The sequence below is a fragment of the Antedon bifida genome, chromosome 5 (assembly GCF_963402885.1).
Source record: "Antedon bifida chromosome 5, ecAntBifi1.1, whole genome shotgun sequence".
In the NCBI taxonomy this organism is placed as follows: domain Eukaryota; kingdom Metazoa; phylum Echinodermata; class Crinoidea; order Comatulida; family Antedonidae; genus Antedon; species Antedon bifida.
Window position 1 is genome coordinate 28,212,540 of NC_136230.1, and position 21,659 is coordinate 28,234,198.

Consider the following 21,659-nt stretch of genomic DNA (forward strand, 5'->3'; position numbering starts at 1 on the left):
TTTAGAAAAACTAAACAAATCAGAAAATCAGCCACCCATTGGTCATGGAGGTATAATATACCTCAATAAAACATTTTCGGCGACATTTTGGTAAAATACTGTAGATTCTTGAAAATTACCAAATAGACCGAAACTTCAAATTCTCAATATTTGGAGGTATAGGCCTATTTCTATTGGAAACATTGTATCTGAAATTATTCTGTAAGTCTTGGGTATAAAAATTGCATTTTTAACGTTGATATTAATTGTACTTTTCTAAATTTTCGCAAAAAAATATATATACCGAATAAAGGTTTTAAGTCTAACTTATTATCATTATTAATTTTACAGAATTAATGTTTCCATATGGTGTTGATTTCAACGACGAAATTGTACCGGTTATCGACGATGGATCTTCGGGCAGGATCGATCTATTAACGTTCTTTCCGTTTTACGATGAACTACACGAATCACTTTTTGTACGTAAACGGTTAATCTTCCGATTTGTGGCGACGACCGAGCACACACTCACAATACGTAAATCCTAGGTCATCGAAACGAAAGCTCCATTTATTACTGGCAAAAAGAGAAATTTTAAATATGTGAAACGGATGGAAACAAGGCCATATACATGGCTGTAGTCTAAAAATATGAGAAGTGAAAATTCCGCCGCAGAGATAAGAGTCTTTTGTGTATTATTTCACAGTAATAGTACATTTTGTAAAATTCAAACTTCAATACCTTATTTTAGTATTACAGTACGGTATACTATTTTATAATGGATTATAAGAGATTATTCTGAAACTGTCACTAATCTTAACTGACTATCGCAAGTCATTGAGATACAAGTCTAGGTGTATTAAATAATTTTAATACATGCTATCTCTGTCAACAGACAAGATGTATGGCATCTGCAAAATCCGATGGGTTATTCTGTTATACCATTGGGATATCATATGATCGGAGCAGGTAATTTTTGCTAAATTTGATTTTGGATTGTTATACTGGTCTTTTTTAATTGTAGGTGAACACAAATGGGATAATTTCATTTGATGAGGAAGAGGAGACATTTTCATCGCAACCCTTTCCCCTAACATCGGACCAAGTGAGTAACGTATCTTCTATAACTGTTGATACGTCACTCATTGCACCATTTTGGGCGGATGTTGATACAACTAAAGGTGGTACCATTTACTACCGACAAATGACAAGGCGTGACGATGAATCCCTAGCTGACGCCGTCGATGACATCGTAAACGAATATGTTATGTATACTGGAAAGAAATTTCAGCTTATTTGGTATTTGGTAGCTACTTGGGACCAAGTCGCGTATTATGGTAGTAACCAGTCAACAAGTCACATTGTGAGTATGTCCGGCTACCTGGGTGTCCATATTCCCAAAATCTTCTTACCTCAGTCCAACCAAGTGGGGCTGAGGAGTGACATTTGTGGATCTGCCACTGGGTTTGAAAGTAAGGCACGTTTGGTTATATAGAGGTGCATTCGACAATAGCTTCAAAGCTTGATAATCAGAATTATCAATGCTCTATTTAATATACAGGTACAAATAGGTAAAAACATATACCAATAGTTTATTGAACACTTAAAGAGTGATTCATACTATGTTATTTTCTCCCTTAAACAGACAAACACCTTCCAAGCCATTCTAGTTATGGATGGTATACAATCATACACCATATTCAACTATGGTGATATACAGTGGACAACTGGAACTGCTAGTGGTGGTGATAGTTTAGGCCTAGGTGGCACACCAGCCCAGGTATATCAATGTTTATTAAACTTGATGGTTGGAATCAGAATGTCTTACATACGGTTTTCCCCGGAGAATATTGATTCCAACCAGTATTAAAAATGATGTAAGAAAATATAACATAAAATAAACATTTTTCTAGTAGTATTAGGCAATTGTCAATTAGATTGATAAAGAACAATATATTTTTAATTTTTATACTTAGATTTAGATATATCTCTATAGAGTATATTCTTGCTTTTAACTGTTCAGGAATGATGTTTCGGAATGATGTCTAAATTGGGAGAAAACTGTAAACAGAAAAGAAAGTACGATGGTATTCTCACATAAAATACCCTTATATTAGGAAAAATTTGAATGCAACACCTTATTTAATTGTGGCACAACGGGAAAAGATTTCTGTAGTGATACCTATTTAAAGCTCAGGTACAGGCATGAATTTTAAATATAATATTTGGTTAATAGTACATAAATAAAAAATTTGTAATAGAAATCAAGACGAAAAAACATGAATTTCCATTAATATGGTCAAATACAAAATTTGGCAAAATTCTGCCATGAAAACCAGGAAGACATTTTTTTCAGTAGTTAGGTAGTTAACCTAATGTAATAACATGTCTGGTGACTCCCTAGAAAGTGAAAAAAGATGGTGGATATACGGTGGATAATTTTTGCTATAGCATGAAAATAAAAATCTGAAGTTGAATAAAAATACCAGAAATGTAATATTCAAGTTATATTACCTATATTTATTCATCTGATAACATTTTTTACCACACCGTTTATTTTTAATAGCTTTTTAAAATGCCTCTCTATTTACAAAATTTGTGTACAAAAGAATAGAGATTTTACTGTGTAATTTGAACTATCCCCCCACTGATAAGAAAGTGCTTATTTTCAACAAGCTTGTGTAACACAAATAAAATCCCAAAAATTATGAAACATAGGGGAAACTATAGATCGATAATTATTGGAATGTATGATCAATAGAAATTTTTTGCCCGCACCTGGCCTTTAAGCTTGGTTCCCACTAGGAGTGAGTTGCAATTAGAATAATCCATGTCAATTGTGATTGGTCAAATTATTTGCCTTGCGCTTTACAACATCCTTTCGTTGCGTTCTAGTGGTAACGAAACTATATCGTCTTTTTATGAAGCGCATTCTCAGTTACTGATGGTAGAAAATATAACAGCATACAGTAATTACAATTAATGCTTAATTGTTAATATTCAGGTTGGATGTAATGCTGGTGATGAATTCAGGCATCATAACGTGCCTGAATCTCAGACAAACGCCATAGTGGATATTGATGAAACAAGCAATGTTGGCCAGCCAGGCAGATACATTTTCAAAATCAGCGAGGAAAATGTAGTATCGTATGACTGCAAAACTTTTGGTAAATATATAACTCTAAATATTTCAATGACAGCTTCATTTTTCAGATGTCAAGTCAATGACTATGATGTCTGCAGAAGACGTTTATTTACATATGGAAACCAATTATTAACTTGGGAGTGATAGTCATTGCTGCATGTATTGCGTGTGATAGTCAAGTTGTGTGTATAGTCAGTAGTTGTATGCGATAGTGGTTCATTCCGTACGATACCATAATCATACATTATTTGTGTACAGATAGTGGCTCAATCCTTACATATCCTTCCTTCGGATCCATGCTGGGTGGTGCAAGGATATTCATTCAAGGACCATTTTTCGATAATCAAGACATTGTCACGTGCAAGTTCATTGATGCTGAAACCGGACCAGAGGTACCGTGTCAATATGAAAACGAACGCACAGTGTCTTGTGTGGTACCATGGTTACTGCGCATTGGTAGAGTACCAGTTTTTCTTTTAAAGGATGGCGGTATGACATTTGGCTTTCAGATAATTTATACAGCAGGTAAGCAGCGCAACAAAGAGAATGTTTAATTTATGTTGATGTATTGTAAATTACCCAAAACGATAATATTTTTAAACCCAGTCTTGAGGGCCAACATTCAAGCATGTGCACATTGTGGTTTTATTTCTACCCACATGTTCTTGTTTTGTAGTGAGTGTTGATGAAGTTACCGAAGATGTCGCGCCAAAAGCTCGCCTTGAGTACGATGACGATTTGCAAAGATACACGGTTATGTGGAGGGCAGACGCCTTGCCAGGGAATTTCTTCGATATTGACATTATTTTATATGATGAGTATAATCCAACAAACCTAGAAATAGTAAATATGGTAAATGATATGCAATTAGAAACAGCAGAAGACAATTATGAATATCTTGTGCCTGTAAATTTTAAAGTGGATACATCAAAACTTGTTGGAGTCGTTCGTGTTATGCAAGGTGACGAGGAACCTGGCGGTAACAATGAGTAAGTATTGAATGTGTTTCAATAATCCTTTTCAAGTTTAATTATAAGACCGGCAAGTTGCTAATGATAGCATTTTAACAGACTTCAGACTTTATCTGAGATGTAAATTTTGATATTCGTCAATAAAACATATTACTATCCATCAAATTGGAATACCAAATTCAAGCAACAAAAACGTATTCGTGCTAAAAGGAAATGGAATAACTTTGCTATCATTTGAATCAGTTTAGATCAATTCTAACCTCTTGTGATGTTGTATTGTTATACATGAAGGTATATACCTCTATTACAGCTTCCACGTTTGCATTAATAATATTTATCTGTTCACAGTTTTGCATTATATATTTGGAGTGACCCATTTGATGTGAGCATATTTTACAAATATGATTTAAATTTACTTGCATGGTGTATATCATGGTCAAATTTGGATGGAGAAGAATTTTCCTCAAGTGGTGAATTGAGGTGTCCATGTAACCTACAGAGTGCTTTGGTCGATCGGGAACGCTTTGAGCCAAGTCCACGATGTTCAAATACAGTTCAGGATTCGTGTTCAGATGACGATGATATTGTGCACTGTGTTCGTAGCAGCAGTCCCAGGTAAACTACTGTACTGTTTGTGGAAGGAGTCAAGTTGACTCTGGTCTCTCGCTCTTTCTCTATACCTTTATTCATTCACAATTACAATGTTCAATAAAGGTACGGTAAGGTAAAAGTATTTACATTTGTCCTCAAACTTAAGTAACTCAATGGTACCAATAGAAGCGGGTGTCTGTTAGTTTGGATACCATTTACATGTACAGTACACATACCAGACAACATTAATGAAACAAAAACTGAAATGCTTATAACTTTTTGTTATAGATTTTGTTTACAGTTACGTAATGTACATATCACCTCTACCATTTACTACAGCTACTTCATTTACATATTACTTCTGCCATCCACAGATACTGTATGTGATTTCCTAGTTTACTGGCAGCCATTTTGGATTTTTCCCACCATCTTTGCAACGAGTGACCTATATTATGTACCATGTCTAAAATATGTTTTAATGACCATGATTAGGCCTACTCCTTGTTTTCCTACTTCGTTTGCGATTTCTGCAACCAGAATGATATTCCAGTTTAGGCTACTGGCAGCCATGTTGGATTTTGGCGACCATCTTAACAACGAATGACCCATGTCATGCAACATGTCTAAAATATGTTTCAATGACCATGAATACTTATGTTTTGATAGTTCATTTGCCTATATGTGACTTCTGCAACAAATGAAGTGTGATTTTCCAATTGGCGGCCATTTTGGATTTTGGTCGCCATCTTGAAAAATAAATTACGACCAGAGTGGCTCCTAGGCAAAAATCAATTGGTAGGTCCCAACGAAGCTCCATGCCAAATTTGGCACTTTTGTCCACCGTGTAACGATTTCCTCATTTTTTGTTGTTAAGCCACCTGACTACCATGCCCTTTCCAAACATCATGGATCCACCCCTACGAGTTGACATTGTACTTGTTTGTATTATTAAAAAATTTAACACAAGATAAATAATCTGATTATTTACTACCTGTAGTTCCAACGGAGAAGGTTTAGAGTGTTGTTACGACTTGAACGGAGACCTTGCCAATATAGCTGATAATTTGCATGCAGGTTACATCCATCGGTACCACTATCTTGGTAGAGAACCATTCGACCAAACGAGTACTGCTCCCTACTTCTCCCATTACACAAGTGATGTCTTGCCATACATTAGGTGCTGCTCTACTAGGTCTGATTGTGATCAGTATTTCATACCATATCGACCATCGCAGGATTGTAATGGCTACCAGCCTCCTAGACCAGGTACATAGGTCACACATTGCTTTTACCTTAAAGATGTGTTGTCCCCCTGAAAAAATAATTCATTTTAACGTCACCTAATAGTTATTCACTTTGACCAAAAATTTGGTTGAAAAAAAAGTATTTACCTAAAAAACTGTCAGTTAAAGCAAAAAATAGTCAAATTGGCTGCCAGCCAATGGGTTTTTGGTTAAATATAACCATTTATTTTTTCATTTTACAAGTGAAAACATGATTTTTTCCCGTTTTTTGTCTACGGAAGTGATTAACTTGATTAAAACTACAAAATAATCTATTCAAAGTCTGATTTTATTAATTATTATTTTTCATGGTTTTTGGGGGACAATACATCTTTAATGTCAATGACTATGATGTAGTAAATTGGTAAATATATAACTAAAAATACACACTTCTTTCTGTAATATTATATATTTTCGTTTTGCCGTTCCTCGATTTGAATGACGGCTTCATTTTGCAGAACTTCAAATCAATGACTACATGATGTCTTCAGAAGACGTTTATTTGCATATGAAAACTAATTGATGTGTGCGTCTTAAGAGAGATGTCTTGCGTGTGGTTGAAGTAGTTGCGTTATTGTCAGTTGTCGTGTGCGTCTTGCGACGATAGCCAATTGGTGTGATTGTCAGTTGTCGTGTGATGATAGTAGTAGTTACGTGTGATAGTTGTTGCGTGCAATAGTCATGTTGTGTGTGATAGTGGTTGCTTACTGTAAAATACCATAATCATATATTATTTTGTACAGATAGTGGCTCAATCCTTGCATATCCTTCCTTCGGATCCATGCTGGGTGGTGCAAGGATATTCATTCAAGGACCATTTTTCGATAATCAAGACATTGTCACGTGCAAGTTTATTGATGCTGAAACCGGACCAGAGGTACCGTGTCAATATGAAAACGAACGCGCAGTGTCTTGTGTGGTACCATGGTTACTGCGCATTGGTAGAGTACCAGTTTTTCTTTCAAAGGATGGCGGTATGACATTTGGCTTTCAACTAATTTATACAGCAGGTAAGCAGCGCAACAAAGAGAATGTTTAATTTATGTTGATGTATTGTAAATTACCCAAAACGATAATATTTTTAAACCCAGTCTTGAGGGCCAACATTCAAGCATGTGCACATTGTGGTTTTATTACTACCCACATGTTCTTGTTTTGTAGTGAGTGTTGATGAAGTTACCGAAGATGTCGCGCCAAAAGCTCGCCTTGAGTACGATGACGATCTTGAAAGATACACGGTTATGTGGAGGGCAGACGCCTTGCCAGGGAATTTCTTCGATATTGACATTATTTTATATGATGAGTATAATCCAACAAACCTAGAAATAGTAAATATGGTAAATGATATGCAATTAGAAACAGCAGAAGACAATTATGAATATCTTGTGCCTGTAAATTTTAAAGTGGATACATCAAAACTTGTTGGAGTCATTCGTGTTATGCAAGGTGACAGGGAACCTGGCGGTAACAACAATGAGTAAGTTTGAATGCCTTTCATTTTTGAATATTTTGTGCCTGTAAATTTTAAAGTGGATACATAAAAAAATGTTGGAGTCATTCGTGTTATGGAAGGGGATGACGAATCTATCGGTAACAACGAGTAAGTATTGAATGTGTTTCAATAATCCTTTTCAAGTTTAATTATAAGACCGGCAAGTTGCTAATGATAGCATTTTAACAGACTTCAGACTTTATCTGAGATGTAAATGTTGATATTCGTCAATAAAACATATTACTATCCATCAAATTGGAATACCAAATTCAAGCAACAAAAACGTATTCGTGCTAAAAGGAAATGGAATAACTTTGTTATCATTTGAATCAGTTTAGATCCATTCTAACCTCTTGTGATGTTGTATTGTTATACATGAAGGTATATACCTCTATTACAGCTTCCACGTTTGCATTAATAATATTTATCTGTTCACAGTTTTGCATTATATATTTGGAGTGACCCATTTGATGTGAGCATATTTTACAAATATGATTTAAATTTACTTGCATGGTGTATATCATGGTCAAATTTGGATGGAGAAGAATTTTCCTCAAGTGGTGAATTAAGGTGTCCATGTAACCTACAGAGTGCTTTGGTCGATCGGGGACGCTTTGAGCCAAGTCCACGCTGTTCAAATACAGTTCAGGAGTCTTGTTCAGATGACGATGATATTGTGCACTGTGTTCGTAGCAGCAGTCCCAGGTAAACTACTGTACTGTTTGTGGAAGGAGTCAAGTTGACTGGTATCTCGCTCTTTCTCTATACCTTTATTCATTCACAATTACAATGTTCAATAAAGGTACGGTAAGGTAAAAGTATTTACATTTGTCTTCAAACTTAAGTAACTCAATGGTACCAATAGAAGCGGGTGTCTGTTAGTTTGGATACCATTTACATGTACAGTACACATACCAGACAACATTAATGAAACAAAAACATAAACAAATTGAAAAAACTGTACATAATAATTTGCTAAAATCAATATGAGTCGTCCACGATCGGTCAGCACCTACGTGAGATACTCACCTGCGGGGAAATGGGGAAAATTCTTAATGACCGTTTTTAACCATGAGTCTTTAAGAAAAGAGCTTACAGAAAATATTTCATTTCACATTTTCTCCCATTATCAATCCCTTTCCCCATTCTTACCTCCTTAACCTTTCCCAATTCCCAACCCCTTCCCCATTTTCACCCTCTATTTCCCATCCCCTTTCCCTGCATCATGCATTATTTAAACAACATTTGGCATAAAAGAAATAATCTGATTCTTTACTATCAACTGTAGTTCAAACGGAGAAGGTTTAGAGTGTTGTTACTACTTCAACGGAGACCTTGCCAATATAGCTGATAATTTGCATGCAGGTTACAATCATCGGTACCACTATCTTGGTAGAGAACCATTCGACCAAACGGGTACTGCTCCCTACTTCTCCCATTACACAAATGATGTCTTGCCGTACATTAGATGCTGCTCTACTAGGTCCGATTGTGATGAGTATTTCATACCATATCGACCATCGCAGGATTGTAATGGCTACCAGCCTCCTAGACCAGGTACATAGGTCACACATTGCTTTTACCTTAAAGATGTGTTGTCCCCCTGAAAAAATAATTCATTTTAACGTCACCTAATAGTTATTCACTTTGACCAAAAATTTGGTTGAAAAAAAAGTATTTACCTAAAAAACTGTCAGTTAAAGCAAAAAATAGTCAAATTGGCTGCCAGCCAATGGGTTTTTGGTTAAATATAACCATTTATTTTGTCATTTTACAAGTGAAAACATGATTTTTTCCCGTTTTTTGTCTACGGAAGTGATTAACTTGATTAAAACTACAAAATAATCTATTCAAAGTCTGATTTTATTAATTATTATTTTTCATGGTTTTTGGGGGACAATACATCTTTAATGTCAATGACTATGATGTAGTAAATTGGTAAATATATAACTAAAAATACACACTTCTTTCTGTAATATTATATATTTTCGTTTGCCGTTCCTCGATTTGAATGACAGCTTCATTTTGCAGAACTTCAAATCAATGACTACATGATGTCTTCAGAAGACGTTTATTTGCATATGAAAACCAATTGATGTGTGCGTCTTAAGAGAGATGTCTTGCGTGTGGTTTAAGTAGTTGCGTGATTCTCAGTTGTCGTGTGCGTCTTACGACGATAGCCAATTGGTGTGATAGTCAGTTGTCGTGTGATGATAGTAGTAGTTACGTGTGATAGTTGTTGCGTGCAATAGTCATGTTGTGTGTGATAGTGGTTGCTTACTGTAAAATACCATAATCATATTTTATTTTGTACAGATAGTGGCTCAATCCTTACATATCCTTCCTTCGGATCCATGCTTGGTGGTGGAAGGATATTCATTCAAGGAACGTGTTTCGATAATCAAGATACTGTCACGTGCAAGTTCATTGATGCGGAAACAGGACCAGAGGTACCGTGTCAATATGAAGACGAACGCACAGTGTCGTGTGTGGTACCATGGTTACTGCGCATTGGTAGAGTACAAGTGTTTCTTTCAAAAGATGGTGGTATGACTTATGGCTATCGGGGAATTTATACAGCAGGTAAGCAACTTCAAGAATAACAATGGTGATGATGACGACGACAATTACGATAACGATAACTATAACAATGGTGATGATGATGATGATGATGATGATAATCAAACACGTATGAAAACATACTACCATAATATTACAACCTCATGGCAGCTGTGGTACCTCACCATTTTCACACCTTGGTGGAGAGAGGCAAATATAAGCAAGGTGATGACCATTGTATTCGACCTCACGATCAGAAGTCCAACGTGCAGTGCATCGGCGGCACACGCCCTTACGCGAGGGTACGCGCAAATGCAACAAGTGTAGGCCTATACCAATACAATTTTATTAAAAACCAAGTTTGAAGATGTATGGAAATAACCGACTAATAAATAATTTCCCAAATGACAAATGGTCAAAAAGAGGTAGCTTTAAACCATTACATTCGTTTTTATTAATATATCCTGTTCTTGTTTTGTGTAGTGAGTGTTGATGAAGTTACCGAAGATATCGTGTCAAAAGCTCGCCTTGAGTACGATGACGATTTGAAAAGATACACGGTTATTTGGAGGGCAGACGCCTTGCAAGGGCATTTCTTCGATATTGATATTGTTTTATATGATGACTATGATCCAACAAACCTAGAAATGGTCAATATCGCAAATGATAGGCAATTTGAAACAGCAGAAGAAAATTATGAATATCTTGTGCCTGTAAATTTTGAAGTGGATACATCAAAACTTGTTGGAGTCGTTCGTGTTATGCAAGGGAATGAGCCTAACGGTGATGACGAACCTAGCGGTAACAATGAGTAAATATTGAATGCATTTCGTTTATCCTTTTTAAGTTTCAAATCTTGAGAATTATAAGACCGGCAATTCGCTAATCATGGCCTTTTAGACCAGACTTCAGACTTGATCTGTGACCGTAAATTGATAGTCGTCAATGTCAGTAAAACAAAATTACTATCCACCAAATTGAAATGAAAAAAATAAATGTTTATTTGACTTGACTTGTTATACAAGCATGAAGATATACCTCTATACAGGTTCCACTTTTGCAAAATTTACAAAATCATTAATTCATGTGTCTCTTCGTGCCTAGCGTACCTGGATAAACCAACATTAGCTCTTTCTCACGAGATATAACTCGAAAAGTATAAATTTTCATCGAACACCCCTCTCCGCATATGGTATAGTCCATATAAACATATAAATAAAAATATAGTGTTTGGTACTACCATCGCATTCCTTGCCCACAGCCGCAGCCATCTTGAGGTCAAGACCTCAACATTTCACTTATACCCATAAATCAAGTCTGCATGATGCAGATCCGGTAGGGTTGCACATCCTACAGCCATTATCAGCAATATTGTGATGGTACGTGGGAGGTCGCCCAAATGCCCGAGTGTGGAAGGCCCTGTCAGAGGACACAATAACACACACTTACACTTACTCATATTTACAAACCTCCTGGTAAGCAGGAGTTTTCCGACAAGGTTACCGTCAAAACCACTAAAGATTGAACCACTGCGCATTCTACAGACCCGGATGCTATTTCCCCGGCACCTCTGAGAGATGCCCTCAGCAACCTCTCATCGGCCCTCCCCACAGTTCCATATATAGAACTTTGGCCCCACCTCAGGCATCTGTGTCAGAGGGTCCGTCCATTGTCAGAGGTTACAGAAGTGACATGACGATGGTCACGCTCTCCGATGAGGAGCGCACGTGTGAGAGTAAGGGACCGGAGGTAGAGGGCCTTCAGGCATTGGTTAACCGGACAGGTTCCGACGGTACTAAAATTCCTATGAGTCGACTACGCGCAAAGTCAACAACTGAAAATTGAGTTATGCGCTTTATCAGACACTCCTACACCACCAATTCACATGCATCAGTGTAGGTGTTGTATACAGCAAGGTGGCGAACAGTCAATATTCACGTCACCTCATCGTTATCTCCACAAACTTCACACAAGTATGTATGCTGACGATACTATAATTTATTGTTCTTCAAAAAATGAAAATGAAATATACCAAAGTATAAATGAAGAACTTATACAAATCCACGATTGGCTAAAAAATAATAAATTGAGTCAAAATGTCTCTAAATCCGAGTTCATGTTGATCGGATCGACAAACCGATTGGCAACCATCAAAGAAAAAAAATAGATCAGTTAATATAGATAATGCTCTTGTACCACGCGTTCGATATTGCAAACATCTCGGTATCATAATAGACGAACATTTATCATGGAAAAATCAGATTGAATACATTCGAGGTAAAGCTCTAAATGGATTGGGTATGCTCAGACGATGTAGCTATTATTTTCCACAAAACATTTTAAAACATATTGCAAACTCTATTGTAATACCTTACTTGAGCTATTGTAACATAATTTGGGGAAATAGTAGTCAAACTCTAATGAAAAGAGTTCAAACTATCCAAAACAGAACAGCTCGAATCGTGTGTGGTCTAACATGGGACACACCTAGTAGTGAGGCACTAAGACAAATTAATTGGTCAACTTTATTTTATCAAGATAGATATGAATGTTGTATGGTTATATATAAGGTTTTGACAGATAATGCCCCACCTTACCTAAATAATGTATTTACATACAATGATATAAATTATAATCTAAGGCACAGTGATACACATCTATTCATCCCGAAGCCAAAAACCGATTTTAAAAAACGAAGTCTGTCTTATCGTGGAGCAATTATATGGAATAGTCTCAATGTTGATACCCTTCCAAATTCAGTTAAGTTGTTTAAAACGTATCTGAAAAATGCATTGTAAAACATAATGGTATGGTAATTTACGATGGTGTACATCCAACTTTTAAAATGGCTAAATATCATGTAAAATGTGTGTTTTATCACTATTATTTTAAGGTAAATGAAATCAAAAAGATTTATTATGTATTACAGTAGAATCCCCATAAATTATACACTTCGATAAGGGTTCCCGTTTACACGGGAAGTACCGGTATGGTGTACCCTAAATAGAGGTGTCAGATGAAGGGAATTCTGCTGTAATTTTGTTTCTTTTCAATTTCAATTTTTTCGTTTCTTTCGTATTTATATGGTGTTGGTTTTTTTTGTAATACAGTATCACGAACTTGTGTAAAAACAATCAATGTTGATTGAACGAGTTGTGCTGTACATCAGTCTCGTGTCTAAATAAAGTTTATATATATAAGTAGCCACAGCAGAGCCGATGGTAACAGTTATACAAAGCTCTTTGTAACTTGTCTCCCATCGCCGACTAGTATCTAGTCCGGTGCTATACTGGCTAAGGCTATTGTCGGTTTATCCAGGTAAGCTAAGCACGAAATAGACTACACAAACCAACAGTGGTGTTGGTAGTCTATGAGTGCTAGCTTACATGGAAAAACGCCCTCCCACCGTCCCCTCAGACAAGAGGTCTTGCGAAATGATGATGGTGGTTTGTGAGGAGGCTCCCACATGAGGGCATAGTTTATGGACTATATCAATCAATCAATCAATCAGATTTATATAGCGCCAGTATCCATAATAATGTTCAAAGGCGCTTGACAAAGTTAAGCAGGAAATGCCTCTGTGTAAAAATGGGTTTTTAGTCGTGTTTTGAAAGTATACCATTTGTGGAGAGGAGTGTTCAATGAAAATTTCTACTTTTCGAGAGTTTTTCTTCGAGGAGAAAGGGCTATTGTTGGTTTATCCAGGTAAGCTAGCACTCATGGACTACCAACACCACTGTTGGTTTGTGTAATTTATCTGTTCACAGTTTTGCATTATATATTTGGAGTGACCCATTTGACGTGAGCATATTTTATGAAGATAAGTTAAATTTGATTAAATGGTGTTCATCATGGAGCAATTTGGATGGAAGAGCATTTTCTTCAGATGGTGAATTGAGGTGTCCATGTAACCTACAGACTGCTTTGGTCGATCGGGGGCGCTTTGAGCCAAGTCCACGCTGTTCAAATACAATTCAGGATTCGTGTTCAGATGACAATGGTATTGTGCACTGTGTTCGTAGCAGCAGTTCCAGGTAAACTATGGTTTGTGGAAGGAGACAAGTTGGCTTTGGTCTCTCACTCTTTCTAATCTATACCATTATTCATTTACAATTTTAATGTTCAATGGTACCAAAAGAAGCAAAACAACATAAACATGAGAAAAAAAGAAACAAGCTTTCAGAAAATATTTCACTTCACATTTCCCCCATTCTCGGCCCCTTTCCAATTCTCAATCCCTTCCCTTCTCACATTCTTAACCTTCCAATTCTCAACCTCTTCCCATGATTCTCCCCATGCCCTTTCCAAGCTTCATGGATCCACCCCTATGAGTTGACATTGTACAAGTACTTGTTTGTATTATTAAAAAATTTAACACAAAATAAATAATCTGATTATTTACTACCTGTAGTTCCAACGGAGAAGGTTTAGAGTGTTGTTACTACATGAACGGAGAACTTGCCAATATAGCTGATAATTTGTATGCAGGTTACATTCATCGGTACCACTATCTTGGTACAGAACCATTCGACCGAACGGGTACTGCTCCCTACTTCTCCCATTACACAAGTGATGTCTTACCATACATTAGGTGCTGCTCTACTAGGTCCGATTGTGATCAGTATTTCATACCATATCGACCATCGCAGGATTGTACTGGCTACCAGCCTCCTAGACCAGGTACATATTATATAAGTCAACACAAGCACACTTGAAAGCAATCAAACATTAAGTAAAAAAATCTTTTTTTCTGTATACAAATTGTATGTTAGGCCAGCATTAGCACAAAAAGAAAACTTTCCACAAAAAAGACGTATTTTTAACAGAATATTATTGTTTTTAACAGCAAGAATGAATGGTGATCCCCACATATTAACTCTGGATGGACTTGCGTACACATTTAATGGACATGGAGAGTACGTTCTGATGGACGCACTTGGTGGATTGTTTGTTATGCAAGGACGTACCGAACCAATACAAAGTGGTTAGTAAAGATGGAATAGGGCATTAAGAATTGAAAAACAAACAGTACATGGTTTACCATATTTTGTGCGTTGCTACAGATTTAATGCCAATTTAGGTATGATATTTCCAGACTTGGTTTCCATGGATGTCAGCAATTTCTCTTCTTTATTAATGTATAAAACAGAAAAACAAATTATAAAGTTATAAACAATACTATATAAGAAGAAGTCCTAATATTTCACACAAAAAGGTCATATACTAGAACTGGATCTTGTGTAATGCAAGGACGTACTGAGCCAATACAAAGTGGTTTAGTAACATTACAAAGGATCAAAGATATTATAAAATTATATTATTTATGTATTATTATTTTTTAATTAAACAAAATTAATTATTATATTTATTATTGATTTTAACATAGGCCTAGGTACCACAACGATTAATGCTACACGGTTTACTGCTATCGCAGCGAAATTTAACAATGTTACAATGGTACACGTGGCATTGAACCAAGTGCGTGGTCTGGTTGCCTATATGACTGAAGACTATGTATGGTCTCGTATCAGTTTTGATGATAATCCGATCTGGTCTGGACCAGGTGATAATATCAATTTTGTAAAGTATCCTATATCACTTTCACAGCAAAAAGTTACAAGTTCAGTTTCTGTTACAACAATGTATATCCGTTCCAAGTTTAACATTTCTATTTTTATTTATAAAATCTTTGCTACAAACTTTATAACTTCACTTTTTTTCTGACTTATGTTCTTATTTTTCGTGAAATAAGCCACTGGTGCTACAGGACTTTTTATCTAGTGTTAATAAAAATTGACGCAATTATAGAAAATTGAGAAAATCTTTATCTAATTTATTTTGTTAAAAAAACGTTAAAACGATTGACAAAAATAGAACTCAATAAAATAATATATCAAAGCCAGAGCTAACATTTAACCTTAACTTAACTTCTTCACAGGAATTACGATCTTCTACACTAAGGCAACCAATGAGACCAGTGTATCTATAACCGTGGCGTACGATTTTGGATTATCATTTGTTGTTGAAGCTAACAATGACCTGATGTCAATCATTGTCTACGGTCCTGAGATGTTGCGTGGCAACACTAGCGGATTGCTTGGAAACTGGAACGATGATGTCACAGATGACCTTCGAACTCCAGATGGTGACATCATTCCCTCAAACTCAAGTCTTCAAGATATCCACTATGATTTTGGAGAGAAGTGTAATATAATTTATATAAGTTTATTTCACTGTAGCTAAGTAAATGCCAAGACCTCATCCAAACACCATCCTTTAACATAGACCTATCTTTAACATCCATAGTATACTTTATGTGTACAGTACATTTTTGGAAAGAAAAACACCTGCCACAGGTGTTTTAGTTTTCATCATTTTTTGCTCTAAATCATGACTACTGTTTGATTCTATTTAGGGCGAGTTGACTCTGAGGATTCAATTCTATATTATATAACTGGTACTGATTATAGTACATACTATAACCCTAATTTTGTGCCATGGTTTGAGGAACCAGACAATATTGACCAGGAAGAAGTGAAGAGGGTTTGTGGAGACAACTTTGAGTGTATCTTTGACTACCAGGTTACAGGGAATGTAGAAATTGCCAAAGTCACAAAAGATATTGTAGAATTTGTTGAGGAAATTAAGGAAGATGTTAAACCTGGTACGCTTTTTTTTCATTATCACATGCCACTAGAATAACCACTACTATCATCATGATTACCAATACCAAATCCACCTCTACAATCACCATGATGACCACACTACCATCACCATGATTATGACAACCATAATCCTAAATACCCATTACCTTGATGACCACTACCATTACTATTAATACCACTACACAATAATGAACACCCATTACCATCATTAACACCATGAAATCCACTACTACCATCACCATGATGACCACTACCATCACTATGATTATGAAAACCATAACCTTGAATACCTATTACCTTAATGACCACTATCACCATTACCAATAATACCACAACACAATTATGAACACCCATTACCATCAATAACACTACCAAATCCACCACTACCATAACTATGATGACCACTACAATCACCATGATGACCACTACTATCACCATGATGACCACTATTATCACCATGATGACCACTATTATCACCATGATGACCACTACCATCACCACGATGATTAATACCATCACCATGATGACCACTACCACATCAATGAATACCAATAACCTAACACCCATTTCCAAAATATATCTACATTACAGCCACCATTCCACTTGTAAAATCCTAATAATTTTCTTTTACAGTTGTAGTGTGTGGTTTCATATCTACTCCGCAAAACGGCTCCAAGACTGGTACAACTTACACAGAGGGCAGCATTTTAATATTTAATTGCGACACTGGTTTCAAATTGACTGGTGAATCTAGGATCATTTGTACACCAGAAGGAATCTGGTCAGATCTTACACCTGTCTGTGTTGGTAATTATTAAGTTTATTATATTACCTTGTACTGTACTTCATTTAAAATTTATTCTTTTCCCTTTTCTCATTTTATAATCTCCACTCACTCATTCCATCCTACCATACCAGTTCTTCTTTTGTATTCACGTTTCTCCAATCAATTCTTTCGTTCTTTCACTTTTTTCAATCTTCTCTCCATCCTTTACTTTCCACAATTCATCCATCCAGTATCTTTCTCTCTTGTCTGAACACTTCTATCTATTCTCATTTCTTACACTTTTCTATATTCTTTAATCAGTTCAAGACCAAATAAATTGTTCTATTTTATTTGCAGACCAATGTGAATACATAGAAGCCCCCCAAAATGGAGCTAAACAATTCAAAGGGCAAACTATACAATTCACATGTGAAGATGGTTATAAGTTAAATGGAGAGTCTTCCATAATGTGTATGGGAGGGATGGTGTCTGATAGTGTGCCCACTTGTGAAGAAGGTAACATTTTTTTTTTCAATAAAATCAAATTACACTAGAATCAATATAAGTTTTAGACAATTGAAGGTACATCTCCTTCTTACAAACTGGTAAAAGCTATAAGTCTAAGTTTGTATAATTAGATTAAAACAGACTAAATTCCTTATTTATTAACATTTTACATTTAGAGTTTCCCATCCTGTATGTTATAATTGGTGGTGTTGCTGGCCTAATTATACTGATTGGCATTTTATGCACCTGTTGCTTCTGCTGCAGAAGGTATGTGTGTTTAAAAGTCTTCTTGTGAGGCACTTAATAGGGGCGTCTCCTGAGTAGTGTTAAAACATTGCATATTGCTGTGCACATTTCACAGAAAAGTGACCCCTGAATAGAAAATTGAAATAATTAATTAGTAGATACTTTGAATTCTAAATGTTTTTAGTTCTTTACTTCATATCGAATCTTTATTTGTAGATCTAGGAGAAGATCACAGGCTGCAAAACACAAAGAAACAGCTTTTGTCAAGTAAGTGTACCAGAAAGGTCAATAATATTGAAAAGCCTTCCCCCAGTCTACAGATTTTTTTATATCGTTCACGATAATAACTCACCCTAAAAAATACTGTTATGTTTTTTCCTAACTTTTTGACACCAAGACACCACCCCCATAGACGTTTCTCTACATTGAAGACCATTACAATGAGTTGACCTTAACATAACATAGAAGTAAAAATTTGTGATGAAAAGATAGTTAGTTATGTTGGATTCTTAATATATCTTTTATGTTTTTATTTGAAATTCTTATATAATAATGAAATCTGTATTTCAGTAATGGAGAACGTGGTGATACAAGATCAGTTAACAAGTGAGTAGAATTCTTTATATTTCTCTTCAGCAAAAAGGATTAGGAGCTAAGCCTTCTGTTTAGAGGCTGCATTTAATGTTTGTTCGATCTGCTTGCTATCACAGTGGCTAGGTGTGAATACCTAAAATCATACCATAAACTTGCCAAAGATGTGTCATGGCTAGTCACAATACAAAGGTACAAGGATGGAGGGGTTAGGCAGGCACTTTTAGGCTCTGGATCCCACTTTTTAAAAATCCTTAATCTGCTACTGCCTTGTATGTGGCATATGAACACCAATTGACTGAGATCATTGACTGAGGCATCCAGTACATTCTTAAATTAATTGAATGTTGTACTTTTTTAAAATTCTGTGTGAGCTGAGTAAGTGGGGGAGGCCTACTGTTCATTAGGAACAATAATTTTACTGAATTAAAATTGAAATCAGAAATCTGAAAAAAAGTTACGGTACCATACTACAATAATTATTATTTATACAATTTATACTATTAATTGTTATCAATTTTTTTAAAATCAATTTCTTGTTTCTTTAGTCCAACGTACGATGGAATTTCAAATTCAGCTTATGAAACAGGATTATTTTAATAAATACAAGATTCTCGACGGTTTGATGCTTAGTTTAATTTACTCAGAATGACTGCGAAATGTAAACTATGACTTGTTTCGTATACACAGCTGTATTCAACAAGAAGAATGCAATTGTAAACGCCTGGACTTGTGCAGGTTATCATTGCATCTAGCAAATGTACTCAAATTAGTACAAATACTGAAAAAAAGAAAAAGAAGAACACAAACTGAAAATCCAGTTTTATACTATTTATGCAATTTAGCAAGTGTAATCAAATCAGTACAAAGGCTCTATTTTGAAATTGCATTTGTATAATATTCATTAAAACATATTTAAATAGTAAATACTATTACTCGGTGGGTTGCATTTATTAACCAACTCGGCTTTAGGAAGGTGTGTGTATTGATTGAAATATCTATTCAATTGTCATTTGTTATCAAATAAATTATTGTAGTTTTATATCAGCAGATGATTATTTTATTATTCTACCAATGATCATTGATTAATCTTTAGTAGAGAAAATGTTGTATTAGAATTATAGTGCTAAACCATGTAAATAATTTATGTTAAGAATTGAATTTATAATGTATATTTTTATTATATATTGCCATTTTATACAGTAATAATCACATTAGTGTCTTTTCCATTCAGCAATAAATTAGGAATTTATTATAGGAAAGGGCCAGTTTAAAATACAGTACATGTTCAAGTTGAGAGCATCAGGGTGTAGGCATTGGCAAACCTAGTACTGTGCAAGTACGTAATCTCTATGTTGTATCAGTTTGTTTAGTTTAGGAGATTTCAACAGGAAGAATCTTCCCTAGCCTATTTGTTTAAATAATATGAAGTTCAGTAAAGGTAATTACTGTATTTGTTGTATTGGACCAAATAAAGTTACCAATCAAATATGGCATTATTTAAGTGTTCTCGATAGCATTGTCGGACATTTTACAACCAAAGTTACAAAAAACCATAAACATTGTTGTTTGCGTATTGCGTTTTACAATCATTTTATAACTTGAGTATTTTGTAATTAAATAAAGCAGTACCTCTCAACAATAATCTATGACTTGAGAAGGGTACAGTAATCTAAAGTAAACAGATGAAGTAGACAATCAATGCAAACATGTTTAATTATGAATATTCATCATATGATATGCCTTGATTTTGACAATGAAAATTATGTGGTTTATATTCAAAGTGTTCTTTCATTAAACATTATAAAAGTTCAGGTAGGCTTATCCCCATAAAAGAGTACTGCTTGTCTGGGTCAATTAAATGACGATATATTATTATTATTTTAAATCACTATCGTCAGTTGATGTTGAACTTTTGACTGTTCGTGTTTTTTATTTCATTTCTTCACTCTTCTTGAATGGAAGAGTTGGGTTGGGTAAAAAAAATGACTACGACAATTTAATCGAGCATTATTCTTTTTCAATTTATGTTTTATGGCGGTATATTCAGACTTATTTAGTTAAAACATTTAATTATTTAGAACCCTCACATCTTGAAAGATTTACCATACAAAATAAAACACAAAAGATCAAGTGTATTTATATATATTTTTTACAATTCCGTGTTTAAAATAATTTTTACAGTATTATTAGTATTTATTGAACAACGTACGTTTTCCATTTAGTAGTCCGCCCTCTGTCGGCAGTGAAAGACTGGGGAAATGTAGTACTGTATACCAAATCGGTGTGCGGGTTATGTTGTCACTTTATGAATATTATTTTAGGGAAGATCGAAAACAACCATAAACAACCGAAAACAAAATAAAAATCTAAATACCGAAAACACATTTGTATAATTTCTTTTGAATGTTGCCCTCTACTGATGGGTGTTTCTAAAGACCATATGAGAGGTATATTCAGAGCGTCTTTTCGACGATCGAGCATTCTCTACTTCTACGGAGCGCCATTTATGCCTTTATTTACTTCCGAATTAGAAATAGTACTACGGTAACTGCTCCAGTGGACCAAATTTAGCACCGGTGAAGCACAGTGATATAAAATAGAAATAAGTCACTAATTTCAATATCTTTTCGTATGTTAATACACTGTGCTCAAGTGGACACAATTTGGCGCCAGTGAGGAGCACAGTGATATAAAATAGAAATAAGTCACTGAATTTTAATATCTTTTCCTATGTTAATACACTGTGCTCAAGTGGACCCAATTTAGAGCCAGGGGAGCACAGTGATATAAAATAGAAAAAAGTCACTGGATTTTAATATCTTTTCGTATGTTAATACACTGTGCTCAAGTGGACCCAATTT

The 21,659-nt window shown here is 35.2% G+C and overlaps 3 protein-coding genes and 1 long non-coding RNA gene across 4 annotated transcripts in view; 3 read left to right on the plus strand and 1 right to left on the minus strand.

Moving 5' to 3' along the window:
- Positions 1-4,714, plus strand: part of LOC144842456 (protein mesh-like) — a 6,235-nt gene extending 1,521 nt beyond the window's left edge. Inside the window, exons 4-10 of the mRNA XM_078698902.1 lie at positions 331-458; positions 1,004-1,342; positions 1,625-1,759; positions 2,984-3,146; positions 3,383-3,649; positions 3,801-4,113; positions 4,444-4,714. Coding sequence (XP_078555028.1) covers positions 331-458; positions 1,004-1,342; positions 1,625-1,759; positions 2,984-3,146; positions 3,383-3,649; positions 3,801-4,113; positions 4,444-4,714 — 1,616 coding nt within the window. The remainder of the gene's footprint in view (positions 1-330; positions 459-1,003; positions 1,343-1,624; positions 1,760-2,983; positions 3,147-3,382; positions 3,650-3,800; positions 4,114-4,443) is intronic.
- Positions 1-5,952, minus strand: part of LOC144841888 (uncharacterized) — a 17,623-nt gene extending 11,671 nt beyond the window's left edge. The window contains exon 1 of the long non-coding RNA XR_013612056.1: positions 5,678-5,952. This is a non-coding gene — a long non-coding RNA (uncharacterized LOC144841888). The remainder of the gene's footprint in view (positions 1-5,677) is intronic.
- Positions 5,953-6,750: 798 nt separating this feature from the next.
- Positions 6,751-20,318, plus strand: LOC144843485 (sushi domain-containing protein 2-like). The gene is made up of 14 exons (XM_078700272.1): positions 6,751-6,979; positions 7,131-7,446; positions 7,900-8,166; positions 14,432-14,700; positions 14,867-15,004; positions 15,407-15,583; positions 15,959-16,225; positions 16,436-16,684; positions 17,319-17,492; positions 17,809-17,967; positions 18,135-18,225; positions 18,421-18,471; positions 18,775-18,810; positions 19,344-20,318. Exons 1-14 carry the CDS (start codon positions 6,751-6,753, stop codon positions 19,393-19,395), a joined length of 2,475 nt encoding a protein of 824 aa, XP_078556398.1. The 3' UTR covers positions 19,396-20,318.
- Positions 8,251-14,058, plus strand: LOC144842457 (defecation cycle abnormal dec-7-like). The gene is made up of 5 exons (XM_078698903.1): positions 8,251-8,273; positions 8,750-9,018; positions 9,778-10,044; positions 10,504-10,831; positions 13,788-14,058. Exons 1-5 carry the CDS (start codon positions 8,251-8,253, stop codon positions 14,056-14,058), a joined length of 1,158 nt encoding a protein of 385 aa, XP_078555029.1.
- Positions 20,319-21,659: the final 1,341 nt, after the last annotated feature.

What these genes read in the sequence shown, in the direction of transcription:
- LOC144842457 (XM_078698903.1), top strand. Translation starts at nt 8,251, where the DNA reads ATGTTCAATAAAGGTACGGTAAG. An exon ending in TTCAATAAAGGTACGGTAAG is followed by an intron (nt 8,274 to 8,749) that starts GTAAAAGTATTT and finishes TATCAACTGTAG; the next exon opens with TTCAAACGGAGAAGGTTTAG. An exon ending in GAACCTAGCGGTAACAATGA is followed by an intron (nt 10,832 to 13,787) that starts GTAAATATTGAA and finishes ATCTGTTCACAG; the next exon opens with TTTTGCATTATATATTTGGA.
- LOC144843485 (XM_078700272.1), top strand. Translation starts at nt 6,751, where the DNA reads ATGCTGGGTGGTGCAAGGATATTCATTCAAGGACCATTTTTCGATAAT. An exon ending in TACCGAACCAATACAAAGTG is followed by an intron (nt 15,005 to 15,406) that starts GTTAGTAAAGAT and finishes ATTTTAACATAG; the next exon opens with GCCTAGGTACCACAACGATT. An exon ending in TGTGCCCACTTGTGAAGAAG is followed by an intron (nt 17,968 to 18,134) that starts GTAACATTTTTT and finishes TTTTACATTTAG; the next exon opens with AGTTTCCCATCCTGTATGTT.